Here is a 16,710-nt window from a genome sequence, read left to right as displayed (position 1 = left end):
TTAGTTACCATTTCCAAATTACTTTTTACCAAATAAACTCATTCATAGTTACCTAACATTCTCTTATATTCATAACATTATCTTTATTAATATTATGATTAATATTTTTATAGTTATTTCTATCATCATAAAATTGTTTAGTATTAAGCGAATTAATTAGTGGACCTAATTTATATTGTGTTATTTATTATTTATATATATATATATATATATATATATATAATTACAATTAATATATTATCAGTGATATCATATAATAATTGAATCTAATATTAAATTATTAATTATTACCTGCTAGGCTTAAATCTAGTCAGGCGTAGTCGAACCCTCAGCTAGGCTTCTTAATGTATAGGTAGAAGAAAAAATATCACTAATATTCCTAAAATTTCATAATCCCCATCTACAGTTCACCAGTGATCTATTATTTTCCGCACTCATCCAAACAATTACAATGAAAATTGTATTTACTTATCTATATATTACTGAAAAAAAATAAGCTTCAACATCCATATTATGTTCATCGTTTTGAATACCACAAAATAAGATTTGATGGATTTATCTTACAATTAATTAAATATTTGAAAAAATAAAAATAAAAATACTAATCATTTTTATTAGGTAGTTTAGTATTCATCTATAGATTACTTAAAAATAGTAATGAAATAGACAGTTACTACCTTATTAATGTAAACAATTAATTTATTAAGATTATTATTAATATACTTATATTCAATGTACTTGATAAGATGATACAAGTAAATAAATGGTATACAAAATAAATAATTAAAAAATTTGCATTGAATATAAAGTATTAAGTATTGTAAATGTAATATGTAAATATATTTCACTTGTTCTTAAGTATTAAAACTATTATTATTAATTAATTTTAAATGCTTAAAAATAATCAGTTAAAAGAAAAACTCAAATTTTGTTTGTTTTAAAATATACATACCAATAAACGCTAATTTAAGAATTATGGTGTGAAAATTAGTCAATTTATATTATTTTTAGTTTAAAATCTATTCCTTAAAAATATTTTCCTTCCTTTTATTATAATCTACACAATTTTTTACGGTTTGTTAACACATATTTACACAAATTACTTAATATAAATTATATTAATATACATTATTGATCATTGCATTAGATGTTTGTTTAAAATTAAACTTTAATGGTATACCAATCGAATAAATATAACTGTAAAAAAAACTGATTTATACTTATTTTGAAGTACATTACTTCAGTCGATGTCTTAATCGGTATAAGTTTAACAATAAACCATATTTCATTATTTACTTATTAATTTTTAACAATCATTCTTGTGATTGTTGTATCGTGACTTATATTTTGTTTGCGGTGCATAAGGTATAAGCAGAACCAGATTAATCAAATTAGTAGCCCCGAGTTAATTTATTTCAGGGTACTAATTTTATAAAAAAAAAAGTATTTTTATAATAAGTCAATTGATATTTATTAGTTAAATACGAGAAATATTTTCCCTCAAAAAGCAAATTTAAATTAGATATATAATTAATTTATTAAAAACTTCAATTTAATTAAATGTTAAAATATATAATATATTGTAATAATACAGAAATAAAAACCATTTTTTCTAATTTTACTTAATGTAAAAGTATCTAAGGTATCGTAAAATGAAGGTTTTTACATAATTTATTTTCAATTTACATAATTTTAATTTGTACAACCTATCTTCAATCTGTGTAGATCTTAGTCGATTTTTAATTAGAGTCAACTTTGAAAATGAACGTTCTGCTTCAAAATTTGTCAACGATACTGGTATGATCTCGATGCAATATATATATATATATATTTAAAAAAATATCAATAAGATTTCGTTCATAAAAAAGTTTTGCTTTATCACTACAATTTTCAATATCTAAAGAAACTTTTTTCATATAAACATCGAGATCGTTATGGTAAAAATGAATATAGTTATTTAACGAATTAATGTTTGGTTCATTTTCAGTTTTAAAGTTAACTAAAAATTTGAATTGAGAAAGAAAAATATTATAAGATTTTAATCTTCTCTCAAGATCATAAATCAGTTTATCTATAATAACAAAGACAGTATCGACTTCAAACTTTTTTTTTCACTTAAAATCTTTGTTTTCTTTTACCAATGTCTCCGTAGTTGGCTATAATTGTTGTACTTACAGTTTGAGTCAAATAATCATACTTTTCATAGAAATTTGTGTCGTGAAATATAAATTGTCGTAAATAATGAATCAGGTTACAAACAGACAATAAATCTAACCTAGGTTTTTGTAACTTTTCACTAACTATATTAAATCTTTATAAAATAGTTTATCACAAGACAGATATAAAAATCGTCTCAAATTTAGGAAATTTTTTCATTATTGATTTTGCTTCTCTTCTTATATCAGCTTTTTCTTCAGTATCATTATTTATTTTTCAAAAAATTAATAATACTATCATAATTAATAAATAATGCTCTCACAGATTCCAAATGATAATAACACCTAGTTTGCCTCAAACTTTTAAAACGAAGTAGTTTTTCATTTAATTTGTACTCAAATTCGTTGTTAAAAAGGTCCACCTGCAAGTTGAAGACGAAAAAAAATTATATAATTTGTGCAAGTATGAAAAAAAAAATGTATTGCTTTTTAACATGATTCGGTATCACTGACACCAATTAAATTTAGCGAATGACCTGCAAAAGGAATAAATGGAACAAATTAATTTTTTTGTTTAATATTAGCTTATAACTCTTTATATTTTTCTGCCATATTTGTGGTGTTCTAAAATGACTGCCTACGTCAATTTTCTAACTTTAATTGTTTTAAATTAAAAAATTAATGATGGAACCAAAAATTTATTTTTTTCGTTGTTGAAAAAGTTTTTCACAAATAGGTTTTGATAAATAAAAAGGATTTTCTGTTCCTCTATTAACATATTACCGTATTTTAATATGTGTACTATTAAAAATAGGTAAAATTGAGATATAGGCTTTAAAATTTCTGAATAATTACCATTATTAGGAACACCGAAAACTTCATTATCGCCTCTAAAACCTAAGCTTCTTCGCAAATAAATTTTACAACGACCACTAGATACTCATTTTAATTCAATAGGCGATATCAGTTCTCATATGATTCAATAAACTTCAATATAGATTTATAGATAATAATTTATAGATTCAATGAACACGAAAATTATCATATTGGCAAAGTAACCACGAATTTGCTGAATTTTTATATTCTTTATTGTTTTCATTACTAAATTCATCAGCATGTTTTCAATTATGAAAACTTGAAGACTTCATTTACTATCAAATGGAAATAATTTTCATTGAAAACAAAAAACTGTTCTCACTGATTCCAAATATATTAATCATCGCCTGATTATTATATCACCATTAAACATTTTTTGATCAAATAAAATGTAAGACAAAAAATGATTTTGAGACTTAAATAAACGTAATGATATTTTACTGATATTTTAAAATAAATGTATAACTTTACGGGACGGACGTGTTACTCAAATGAAAAAAGACTGAGTGTTTATAAGTAGAAACATGGTACAATATGCACAACAGAAAAAAAAAGAAAACAAACACGATCAAAAACATGACATATATTTGTGAATGATATACTAATATGGCTATATAGCTATCAAACGATTTCATGTTTATTTTCCATGTAATTAAACCTCATCTGAAACCTTATCTGAAGCTACATATTAAATCGAAACAACACAGTATATTGCGTATTGTAAGGACCATTTAATTCAATAACATGGTTGTCACAGTAAATTATTTCAAATTACCTAATATGAATGTATCTTTAAATAAATATTGTTAAAAACATATTTTTTTTTCAATTGTTTGTCTATCATTGTAAAAAAGCTGTAAGCTTATAATATTTTTTTGGGAATCCTAAACTATAGCCCCACTCCCTTAATCTGAATCTGTATATAAGTACTTACTATATTTCCAAACATTCTCTTAATAATAAAACATTATTGAAGATTTTTTAAATAATCCAATATTAATATCAGATTTAGTTGTTCTAATCCACTTTTTAACTTTTAATTATATCTTTAAAATTGCTTTTCATGTTTTTTTTAATTTCTAGTTGAATACATTTTTAATAATGGATTGATGGGAATATTCTCAAATAAATTGAAAAATATATAATATAATAATAACTCAGTTAAAATAACGTTAATCTTAAAATCCTAGTTCTGATAACTATAATTTGTTTATATTTAAGTTTATAATATACAATCTATTTAAAAAAAAATTTTTTGTATTGTAAAATACAATTTTAATCAAGCCTAAAATATAAATCGTATTTTAAATATTTTAAAAATAAAAATTCCATTTTTACTTATATTTCATTTTTTATTGTTTTTAATAATATTTATATTATTAAAAAAAAAAAAAATAGTGATTTACTTGCAAATAAAATATTCTAAAAATTAATATAATATTTAATCTCAGAAAAAACTAAAGTCATCTGATCAATTGATATAAAAGTCTAGATAAAAAACTCCATCATCATAAAATATTACCAGTGTATAAACAATTTATAATTTGTTACAAACAAATATTTAAGAACCATTACTAAAAAAATTAATAAAAAAAATTAATTACTAAAGAAAATATTACTAAAAATAGATAAATAGATACAAAATAATCGATAGCTTGTTTTCTTTTTTTTTTTTAGCTGATACAGATGAATGGAATGTAAGACGTCCAGTAAAGAACAGCGGAACAGCAGGAAACAGGGTATGTATTTTTACTTCAATGAATCTAATTGATAAATAATATATAATATAAATATACTTGATAACATTGTTTTAATTGATAATGTTTTAATATATTTTTCTTTTTATTACACCTAATCACTTAATTATAAATACATACCTATTTTTAAAACATATTATTGTTAAAAAATGTTGACTATTTTGTAAAAATTTTAATTAAAAAATACATTGAAAATGCATCATAAGTTAACGTAAATTTTATAAAAAAAAAAAGAAAATAAGTAATAAGTATATGTGAAATCGGATATAATACGATTTTAATAAAAAAAATGTTTTATGTGTAAAATTTCCAAAACATAATTAAAAAGATTAACTGACGCTACCAAAAACTACCTAGTAAAAATGTTTCTGAATAAAAATGTCGAAAAGTACCAAACAAATTATTTATTTCAAACAATAATAGGATTTCAAGTATATACTGAATTGAACATATAACTATATTAAATGTACCGATTTCTCTTTGTCTATTCGTGGAATTATGGAAAAAGCCCTATAAAGCTTTTAAACTAACATCCCAGATTTTACATATTACCTGTTCTAAAACCCTTCCAACTACACCTTCTTCATACATAGTCCACAGTTGAATGTTTTACTGTTGTAGAAACTCTCCAACTTACACTAACCTAACCTATCCACCTAAAATCCTAATCAATTTCTCATTGTAATCTGCAATTCTCTTCCCCGTTTCCAATTTTTCTTATATATTTTATTTAAATCATTCCCATCTCCCTTTAAATATAAGAAAAATCTTGCATTTTCTTAGACAGTCTAATTTATACGTATAAATTATACTATATCTGTGAGTAAATAAATAAAATCTTTCTGACAAGGATATTATTGATTTAGTGACCAAAATTCACTTTCACTCAATTTTGTTCCCTATTTAATTTAATGCAATAATTTTATTTCCATCCTATTCTGAAAAATCAATCCAATAATATGTGATCCAATTAAGTGGATAAACCTGATTTCAGACTTTGACACCTATAATACAAACCCTTGGTTATATCTTAGATTAAAAATCTAAACCGGTAAAATCTCTGTCTTATATTTTTGGCTACCATACCGTTCGTATTATTATAATCCCATTATAATTATTATTTAAAAATTGTATCTATGTTCATCTCATAGCACTGAATCAATATTGTTAGAAAAAATAAAAGTCTCTTTTATCATCGCATTTATTAAAATATTTAACCCAGTTACAAAATCAAATTTTACAATATTGTATGTGTTTTTTTTTGGGGGGGGGGGGTTCAAAACACTATTTATGTAACAGTAGGGAATAATTTTTTAATATTTAAAAAAAAAACGTTTAAACTTAATATTACTGCATAGTGGTAGAATGTAAGAAATTTAACCACTCACCTCGACATAAAACTTTCTACTGTAAATTAAAATATACACAAACTTGCTCGCAAACACGAAACAAAACGGAATCAACACGCCAATTCTGCAACTTCTTGGAAACTTATAAAAAGGTCCAGACGTCTAAAGCCATACTGCCTAATTTAATTTAATACATGAAGTCGCTTGACTGAAATTATATTTTCATAAATGAGTACAACATTACTATCGTCTGTTGGTCTACCAACGTTTTGGAAATTATATTAATAATAATAATGTACTTCGGGTTAGTTTTAAGAATACCAAGAAGTAATAATAATATTATTGTTCGTCGAAATGTCATATAATATTTTACTCTTTACGATGTATTATTATAATGTTATGCAGACCCGTATTTAAAAAATTTGGTGCCCCCGGGCATATAATTTATGCTCCCTCCCCAAAAATAAATAATATTAATATTACACTTAATAAAACACTTATTATTTCGGCCATAATCGAAATTCTTTAATATTAAAACATAACTTATAAATGAAAATCGTTTAATACTTTTTTTAATTAACAAATTAAACAAATTATATAATATGTTAACAAATAACATAATAAAAATACAATTTTTTTTAAATTACAAATTATAACACAATACAACATACTAATTTATTTTTTTTTTCATTAGGTACATAATTTTTAAAATTAATTTTGCTAAAATATTTTGCCGCCTCCTAGACATGACGCCCCTGGGCATGTGCTTACCCGTGCCCCTTCCCCTAAATACGGGCCTGATATTGTGTATGGTAGTACTACCACATCCATCCATTGATACGTCATTCATGTGTTTGTTGATCATTATAATTTTATTAATTTAGAAATAATATAATATATTCATAATTAGTTCTACTCTGCATAAAAATCATATTGTCTGTATCACTTGTAAATTTCTTGACATTTTATTCAGTTAAATAATAATAGAAAGTATATTTATTTACCTAATATTATATATTTGTACAACATTCAAATGTTCTATTAACAAAAAACCAGTGTATCGGTGAGATAATAAAAATACTATTTACTATAATTTTTAATATTTTTAATTCCAAAAAATATATTTCACATTTTAATTAAAAAAAAAAAAACTATAATTTGCTTTATAATTTAAAGTATTTTTATTCCAGTCAAATTGACTTTGTATTCTTAAGTTTATAATAATTTTATTGTAATATATAATTTATATATAATAATTAATCATTTTATAATTTGTTTATATTTTTCTAACATAAAACAAATAAAATAATAAAAAAGTTAACTGCACAATAAGTGATTATTGTTAATAATATAATAGTATTACATTTTTATATTTATATAATTTTACTTGAAATTATAGTCTCTTAATTTAATTACAAAAATGTATTTTATACTATTCCAAAATAAATGTCTCAATTATCTACCAAACGTTGATTGTGTATTAAATTATTTTTTAAATTTTATTGTCATTAGTATAAATTTTAATACTTTTAATTAATTAATATTACATTGTAATATTTAGAGTCTGAAATGCCTCTATAATATGACACGATAAATACTAACTTTTCAATTTCCCTTGTGGATTTTTGGTATTTCATTTTTATCTCCCCTGGGAAACGTATGGTACTTTCTTTTATTGCATTGATATCGTTATCAAATAACAGCAGATAAAACTTAACATTTTTTTTTCTATTTTGACCTTAACTTTTCTTCAATGTGACATATCTGCAAAATTACTTGTACAATCAAACCATAAGGGACACTAATAAATTAAAGTAGTTAATTAAGTATGTATAACAATATATTTACTTATAGTAATATAGTATAGTATAATAGTTTTATAGTTTTGATCGGGAAAAATATTTTTGTGAAATTAATTTTTATTCTTATTATTTTTAATATAAAAGTTTAAATAATTAAAATGTGTGCTATTTTTTTTTTTTTATAAAAATCCAATGCTACTTTTCCGAAAATTAAATTTTTTGCACGTGGGGTCTGAGTAGTAGATTTTAAACATAATATTAACAAAAATGATTATTGTTTTTAAATTTTATTTGATACTATATTTCCTTGAAATTGATTCGTTTAAATTAAGGGTATTATTAATATATTTTTGATTTGCATTACAATATGGGATAGCTATAATGCAATATATAAATTATTATTCTAAAACGAAGCAAATAATTTGCACAAGAAATTATTGATTTTTTTTTTTATTATTATCTATTTTTTAATAGATATAAGTAATAATTATTGATGAATTCCAAATTTAATACAATTTAGAATATGATTTTGAAATTACTATTGCAAACGAAAAACTATTCACAACTTGTCAAAATTTAAAAGTTGTGGTTCACTTAAAATGGTTTAACTAAAACAAGATAAATTAAACAACATTATTGAACTATGTGGTGAAGACAAGGACAATGAGTAAAATTAATTAAATTCTTTGACAGTCTTGTTATGATTATTTGCAATATTATTATATAAGAACGTTTTATCAGCTGCGTGTTTGCTTGATTGCCTGTGCATAATAGTGGAAGAAAAACTTCTGAAATTGAATTTTAACATTACTTTTATTGTTTTTTCAGATACTGATCATCCTTACAGCAATGTGGGACAACTGTTGCCGGAGAAGCGGATCCACGTCCGACTTGTCAAGGGAAACGGTGGACGCGTACTCTCCTATAAATCGTAGCGATTCACCACTAGCGCCACAGGTTTGTAACCCTATTCGAAAAGTAAAATTATTTAAAAAAACACGATTTTATACCATTCACCACCATATGTGTCATTTCGTCGCAGCGTAACTAACCATATGTACGAGCAAAATTCCACCACGTTTGTCAAAAAGTGTGCGTGTGACTGATCGATTGCCTCTACACTTTTTTGTGTAAAATAAAAATCCCACTGCAAATAAATGTTAAAAACAAATTAGCAACAACAATACCTCTTGCACAGTAACCAGATAGTTTTAAAACTAAAACATGCTAGCGACTTCAGTAAAAATATATACGAATAGTATCAACAATTTTACTTCATACACATGACGCGAATAATGATAAAGCATAAGTGTTGTGATTATGACGATCTGAAGAAAAAAAACATATACTAATATTTAACAATATGTCGTTTATTCAAATTAAGTTAGCCAGATCATTTGAACGATTAAAATAATTTAAAAATTACTTAACATTTGATTTAAGGGTGATTTTTAACCAGTATAATTACAAACTAATATAATTAGTTTTTAAAAATGACGTTAGTTATTATTTCTCCAAAACGCTGTAAATCACTTAAGCAATTTATTAATAAAAAACAACTAATATGCAACATTTCGTAGTCATACAATGAAAAAAATTAATCAATAGTATAAACTATCTGGCTCTGTTTAAATTCAATAAAATAACAACATATTTTGATAAGTATACATTCTCTAAACCTATTGATGTACAGGCTATTTTGAATTTGACATTTTTTGACGTCTGCCACCAATTAATCAACTTTGAAATAATTATCTTGGAGAATTTTTGAAATTAATGAGATCTAACTAGATTTAAAATAATACTTTCAAACAATACAATGTATTTTGTTTATATTAATATAAATGGTCTTATTCTTGTTAATAATAAAAATGATTTCGATATAATTCTAAACCCAAAAATAAGGCTTTTAATAAACCAAAATGTTTTTCTAATTTTTCAATATGTAATGAATTGTTTAATTTATCGTTGTTTTGATCAAATATGTATTCCAAACACCGAAAATCTGTATTCAGAAAAACCAATTATAGTAATGAGTTTTTAAAAGTCCTTAGCTTAACGCCTTTAATATTATACTAGATTATAGGTATGAAATATTATGTTGTTAAGATGTTCTTTTCCATTTGGCATTATTTTTTTGATATTTGATTGATTTTTTTAATTTGAACTATTATTACTGTTCATACTGTAGATGTTATATTGATATTTGTTTGGTAAATATTCTTGATTAATGATGCAAATTTATTATAATCATTCAGATCTAAAGTTTTGACAGTAAATCTTCACGGTTACATTTTGGTATAAATTAATATAACAGAACTCAAATTAAATGATATTGTATAAACTTTATAAATATAACATAACATTTTAGATCCGTTAATTATTATTCATGTAAAAAATTATAACCAATATATATAAGGTGAAAATTGTTGTTACTAAATAAAAAAGTATATATAAATGTATATGTTTATGTCCAAATTATATTATTTTACAATGTTTATACAAAACAATTATAATAAGCTTCAATGACTTAAATTCAACGTAGAACACATTTATAAGTTACTCACCATGATGATTTAGTTTAATTATCTGAACTGAAACTTAATAATTTTCAACTCCATGTCTGTACTGAAAGTATACAATGAAAGTTTATTATTTTTCAGTATTACATATATACGTTTGTATTTACGTAAATATTATATGGGATACTAAATTAAATTAGAATATACTAGAAATAACTTATAGGAAAAATTGTTTATTTGGTGCATTTTGAAGATCACTTTTTAAATGTTTGATTTTTCAAAAGTCTTCTAATTAATTGAATAAAAATTACCAAAAATAGACCACATTTACAGAATATCGACAAATTTAATTTTTTTTAATGTTTTATTTTTAAAATCAAGCTAATTATTACGATTGTACAATAATTTATTAAAAATAAGGACTAGTAACAATTTTGGTTAACAATTATAATTGGATTGAAATTATATTTAATCTCATACCGTTAAGTATATTTCAATAATATTAATTACAAATATAATATTTAATAATCAGTTTGTTTAAAACCCCAGACTTAAGAGTAGCAGTTTCTAATATAAGACCTAATTTGAAAAATACAAGCATAAGTTTCCTAAATAAACGAGAAAATTGTTAATATTAATTTTCATATTATTTTTTATTTCTTCACGCTCTACAAAATTATTCATGTTCTATTATTAATTAATTGTAAAAGGATCCATTAAAAAAAAAAATTGGAGGTTGCGTTTTGAAAAAAAATAGAAAATGATTACTCTATACGACAATGTGGTAGAATTTTCAAAGGATTTTGACTTTATTTTTTTTTTTATTTATATACATTATATACTTTTATTTATTTATTTTTAAAATTTTCTTGTTTTCTTATTTTATTTTTTTTTAAATAGTGATAAAATACATTTGAAACAACAACAAATCTGGACATTTGAATTCAATATTTCTTATACCTTGTCTTTTGCAAAATGTTTATCATAATATTTTTTATTTTTATCAAATCTGAATTTTAAATGTTGACATCATAAATCAAGAAAATCTGCGATTTTTGTTTTCAAAGTTTACGAAACATTCAGTTTTGGTGGTATACACCAATTTTACATATTAGCATTGTTTTTATTACCTATATATATTTTATTATTGGTGTGCAATATGGTGTTCAGAGACGAATCATTTATTATCATAATTAAAACATTGGTAAAATTATAACTCCTGAGAGCACTGCTTATAAATTACAATATAAAATAATGAAACTAAAAATTATTTCAGATAAATTTCATTCTTCAGCTAAATTTGATGCTTATATTACTATGCTATTTACGAATATTTATAAAACAAAAAATATAACTGATGTTAATTTAAGTAAAAATGGAGATTTCAGCTTAAAAACAAAAATAATATTCTAGGTTAGAGTTTAAAATTTGTACACAAACTTCTCCTTTGATCGACCACGAACGCATAACAAAAGATATGTCGCTCTGACTTGTAGTAATATTTTGTCGCATGAAGCTCAAGCATTTGTTTGTTGACTCACAAACTAATTTATGGATGTAAAAATATCAATAAGGTTTCTTTGTCATTATATAATAATAAATAGTATGTATTTTTACTTTTTTTTTTCTGTGAATTTATATTAATAATAACAACAAAAACAATTTTTAACTAATTTAAATAGTAATATTGATTTTAAATTAGTATTAAGTAGAAGTGTGTACAAATATAGCTGTTTAGTTAATATAAGATGATACATAAAAGTTGAGCGAAATTAAATAATTCTAATTTACATCATAAACCAATAAACACTATATTTTCGTAGATTACATCTTACATTACAATTTTATTATACTCACAAATTAACAATATTTAATCACATTTATCTCGTATTTGACATATAATCAAATAAATATAATAAAAAAACAGATATAAATTAATTTATTTAAATTATTTAAATAGTCTACGTTGTTTTTAATTTTATATCAAATATAATATACTTGAATAATTTGCATTACGCCATTACATTGATAATTACATAATAAGACACTAATAAGAAATAATATTTAAAAATTACAGCATATTAATGTTCATCATACATTATTTACTCTGAGTTAAAACAAAGTATCATGAACATAGGAGTTGGATAGTACTTGAATGGTTGAACGATAAATAGTTTTATTTAAAGTATTTATTCACGTGATCCCGACATTTTAGCTTATTGAAATTGTAAGCATGGAGTCGTAAAATAATATAAATGTTAACAATTTGTTTAGACTCCTGAAAATTTCAACTACTACATGTTTGGATGTTCAAAATATATTCAAGATCTACGATCGAATCCTATGCTTAAAAAGGTATGTCGTCAATATTTATAGAAATATTTAATTTTAATTTCGATCAAAAATAGTTAAAATACAATTGAATATTTAAATAACCACTTAAAATATTACGTGAGTTATTTGTATTTAAATATTATCTTATATTTGTATTTTGAAAATAAAATACTACTAATTAATTACAAATATTTTAATTCTTTGATGACACTCTGAATTGTTTTTATTCTCGGTCTCGAGCATTGCGGATTAAGAAGAAGTATAAATTATCAAGTACAATAATATTACTATCTACCTTTTAACTATAAGTGGATTAAACTCCAAAACTATAATATTACACAAATTTTAGTATAGTTTTCTACCATACGCCTATCGTATAAGCCGCTTACTCGTTCAACAGAAAAATCTATGAGCATTGAAATTCTCATTTCACCATATTTTTATATATTATTTAGTATACAACGATGAAGATATCATACAGTTTCAAATTACCTCTAAATAACAAAGATCAAATTTTATAAATCATCAAGAAACGAATTTTTTTTCTATACAGAATTTTTTCTTCTTCAATAAGTTTTCTTGGAATATTTCTGGTGTAATTATGTATGAATTTGTTGTTAATTGTATTAAATTCGTTCAATTTTATATTCATGTGATTACATTTTTTGAACATTCGTAGATACTGATAGTGACGTCGAAAGATGACTCAGTGTGGCAGTCCGTAACAACAACAGCTAGAAACCTTGATTGGGCTGTGAACCGTGTATCTAGTTCAGAAGAAGCATTAGAGTGCTTTCACAAAGGTAACGAAGTACCAGCAGTAGCGTTCGTAGATTGCAGACATCAAAATGACAAAACCGTGGATGCTCATCAAATAGCAAGGTATGACAAGGTATTTTAAGCATTATAGAATTAGAGATATTAAGGCTGTATTAGAGTATGATACATCAGTACTTGATGAAATTTAGAATTGTAGCGTCAGTAATTTTACATAGATATCCCTGTAGCTCAGTGGCGTATATAGGGGGGGGGGATGATGTCCCCTAGGCCCGGACCCATAGTGAAATTTCAGATTCAATTAAAACATTTTTATGCATATTGCTAAATTATATAAATATATATTTATACCATATGATACCATGGCTCATACCTACTATTATTACTGTTGTTCTATGCTAGTACGTTGTTTTTGAGATACTTATATAAAAGTTACTGATTGATACCATGGTCCATGGTTACAATGACTAATCAAAATATTAATAAACTATGAAAGGACACGACAAATAAAGCTGTGTATTTACATCACGGAATAGATATCTTAGCAACCCTAGTCCGTGGTTTACATAGTACCTTGATAACGCATTATATATTTAGAAATGGATTTCTGTTTACTATTGTATTTACATTGTTGTAAAATGTTATAAATTTATCACGGGTTACTAGGAATTGTTTCATCGATTATCGATATTCGATTGTCTTAGACCGATCGCACACCAAATAAGCAAAACTGCGTTAGACAGTGTTAGTCATTTTCGTGTTAGTCAACTAAAAAAAATTTGTTTTTATAAAGTGTACACTACCTAGACAAAACAAAAATCAGTTGTCATCATGTCATCTGATATTGTTGTTACGATTTGCATGTGGTACACAAAACAAAATTAATAATAGAATTATAAAAAAAAAAAAAAATATGGATTCTTCCGTTAAATAAAAACTTGGTCCTTGTCTCCAAAATCATAAATGGATAGTCTTATTTCCACTAAAATTACTATTATTTCCGCATCACAAGCCATATAAGTGTATAAAAAATATTATTAAAAATATATACGAATTACAAAATACAGAAGAATAATAAAATAATTCTTTCTTGTCTAGTTGTAACAACGAAAAATGTGGACATTCAAATAGTATCAGTCATGACTAATTGTGTTTTAAAGCAAAAACGTTTACTACCTCCTGTAGAAAAATACTTAATTTATTATGTATCTTATTTAATAATAAATATATATTAATACATTTAATTCCTATATTTGTATCATTTATGTCATAATTAAAACCACCCATTCCCTAAAAAATTTCTAGTTTTTGCTATGGTGGGGGTAAATTGGCCCATAGTGAAAATAATTTCTATATACGCCACTGCTGTAGCTCGTAACTATAAACAATATTATCCCAATTTTTTCGCAACATGAAAGTATCTTAAAATCAATATTAATATAGTTTATATCAACTGAAAATATTATTAAAAAATTATTTTTATGCTTTTGATAAACGAAACAAAACATAATTAACGCGTTTATAAAATTTAAATACTAATCTTTCATCACACTAATAAATTGTAATTATTTTAAAAATGTAAAATAAAGTTAACCATATCTTATTTATGTACTTACATATAAGAATTGTGTCCTATCAATTTTCTTTATCAACTACCTAACCAAATACTAAGTTGTGATTTTGTAATATTCTATCCAAACTCTATTTTATTAAAATACATTACCTCCACTTTTTTATATTACAAAGAAAAACAGTATTAAATACAATTTGTATATTGATGTTTGCATAGGTATTTAATTTTCTAATAAGATTTTATTAATGTATTCTTCCATACATTTTCATCTGATAACAGTCATAATGACTTATTATTCAAACTACAATGTAATATATATATATATATTTGTTTGTTCCAAAAAATAGACATCAAACAATATTAATTTTTTTTCTGTATATGTAAATTATAAATTTGAATTTTATGAAATTAAGAAATTGAACCACAAATTATTTATTAAAAATAACTTATTTAAAAAAAAAATAGTAAATTAATTCACGTAAGCCGTAAAATTATTTGCTATAATACATTAAAGTATTTCAACTGTGTAAAAATATAATTTGTTATTGAATGTGTATTATATTTTAAAATAAGAACACTAAAATTTTAAAAGCATCATGTACATAAATATATTTAATAATGATAATAATAATACAAATAAATATACATGTTAATAATATTTAATTATAATGATTAATTGTTAGTTTTATATTCTTAAAAACATATTTAGTCTTATTAATTTACAATTCCTTATTAAGTTCAAGGTATACTTTATACATTTGGTGATATATTATATAAAATGTATCATATTCTTCTATTAGGGTAAAACGTTTCTGGTTTAAACTAATTGTTAAAAATAACTGTATTTAAGGAACTCGTGTAGTCCTATATGTATTATATGTAAGTTACAGATATAAACCATATACTTGAATTAATTGAAAAATGAAATTAATTTCATCATCATTGTAACAACGAACAAATTATAACACTAAAAGTTTAATTATTAAGTTTAATCGGGATAAAAGAATAAACAACAGAAAATACATGTATAGATTGTATGCTCGTACGTAGGATGTATTACTTTCAAGATTATTTTACTGTTAATTATTTTTCGCATTAAATGGGCTTCTTACTTTTATATTTATTTGCGTGTACCTATTGTTTACTGTTCCTTTAAAATTTCTTAATAATTATGACGTAGTAATTTAATATCGTATTAATCAATATTTATTTACGTTTTAATAAAATACTCATAAAATAAATATAAAAGACGTTTTCGTCGTTTACAAGAAATATAATTTTTCTTCTAAAATATAAATGATAAATAATAATAGTATTGAACTTAATTTATTTTTAATTTGTCATATATTTATCTTTTATAATATACAAATCATAGGCGCAACTAGGAGGGGGCTAGGGGGACTTAGTCTCACCGGTCAAAGATTTAGCACCCCCCTATAAATATTCCATGGCATACCGCATATAGCATACTTAACTCACAATATTGTCACATACAAAAAAAACATACATTGCAGTAAATCCAACTTGGCTCAGAATCTAAAATATATTAACATGGTATATAAGA

The 16,710-nt window shown here is 23.4% G+C and overlaps 1 protein-coding gene across 3 annotated transcripts in view; it reads left to right on the top strand.

The window, feature by feature from the left end:
- LOC112683294 (high affinity cAMP-specific and IBMX-insensitive 3',5'-cyclic phosphodiesterase 8-like) overlaps positions 1-16,710 on the top strand; it is a 99,982-nt gene that overhangs the window by 37,045 nt on the left and 46,227 nt on the right. For all 3 annotated transcript variants that reach the window (XM_025554246.1, XM_025554247.1, XM_025554245.1), the window contains 4 exons: positions 4,710-4,771; positions 8,769-8,897; positions 12,737-12,817; positions 13,476-13,678. In XM_025554246.1, coding sequence (XP_025410031.1) covers positions 4,710-4,771; positions 8,769-8,897; positions 12,737-12,817; positions 13,476-13,678 — 475 coding nt within the window. The remainder of the gene's footprint in view (positions 1-4,709; positions 4,772-8,768; positions 8,898-12,736; positions 12,818-13,475; positions 13,679-16,710) is intronic.

The sequence above is a fragment of the Sipha flava genome, unplaced genomic scaffold (assembly GCF_003268045.1).
Source record: "Sipha flava isolate LNK unplaced genomic scaffold, YSA_version1 223_pilon_pilon, whole genome shotgun sequence".
Taxonomy (NCBI): Eukaryota; Metazoa; Arthropoda; class Insecta; order Hemiptera; family Aphididae; genus Sipha; species Sipha flava.
The sequence above is the reverse complement of the archived record's forward strand: the minus strand, read 5'-3'. Positions and strand labels throughout refer to the sequence as shown.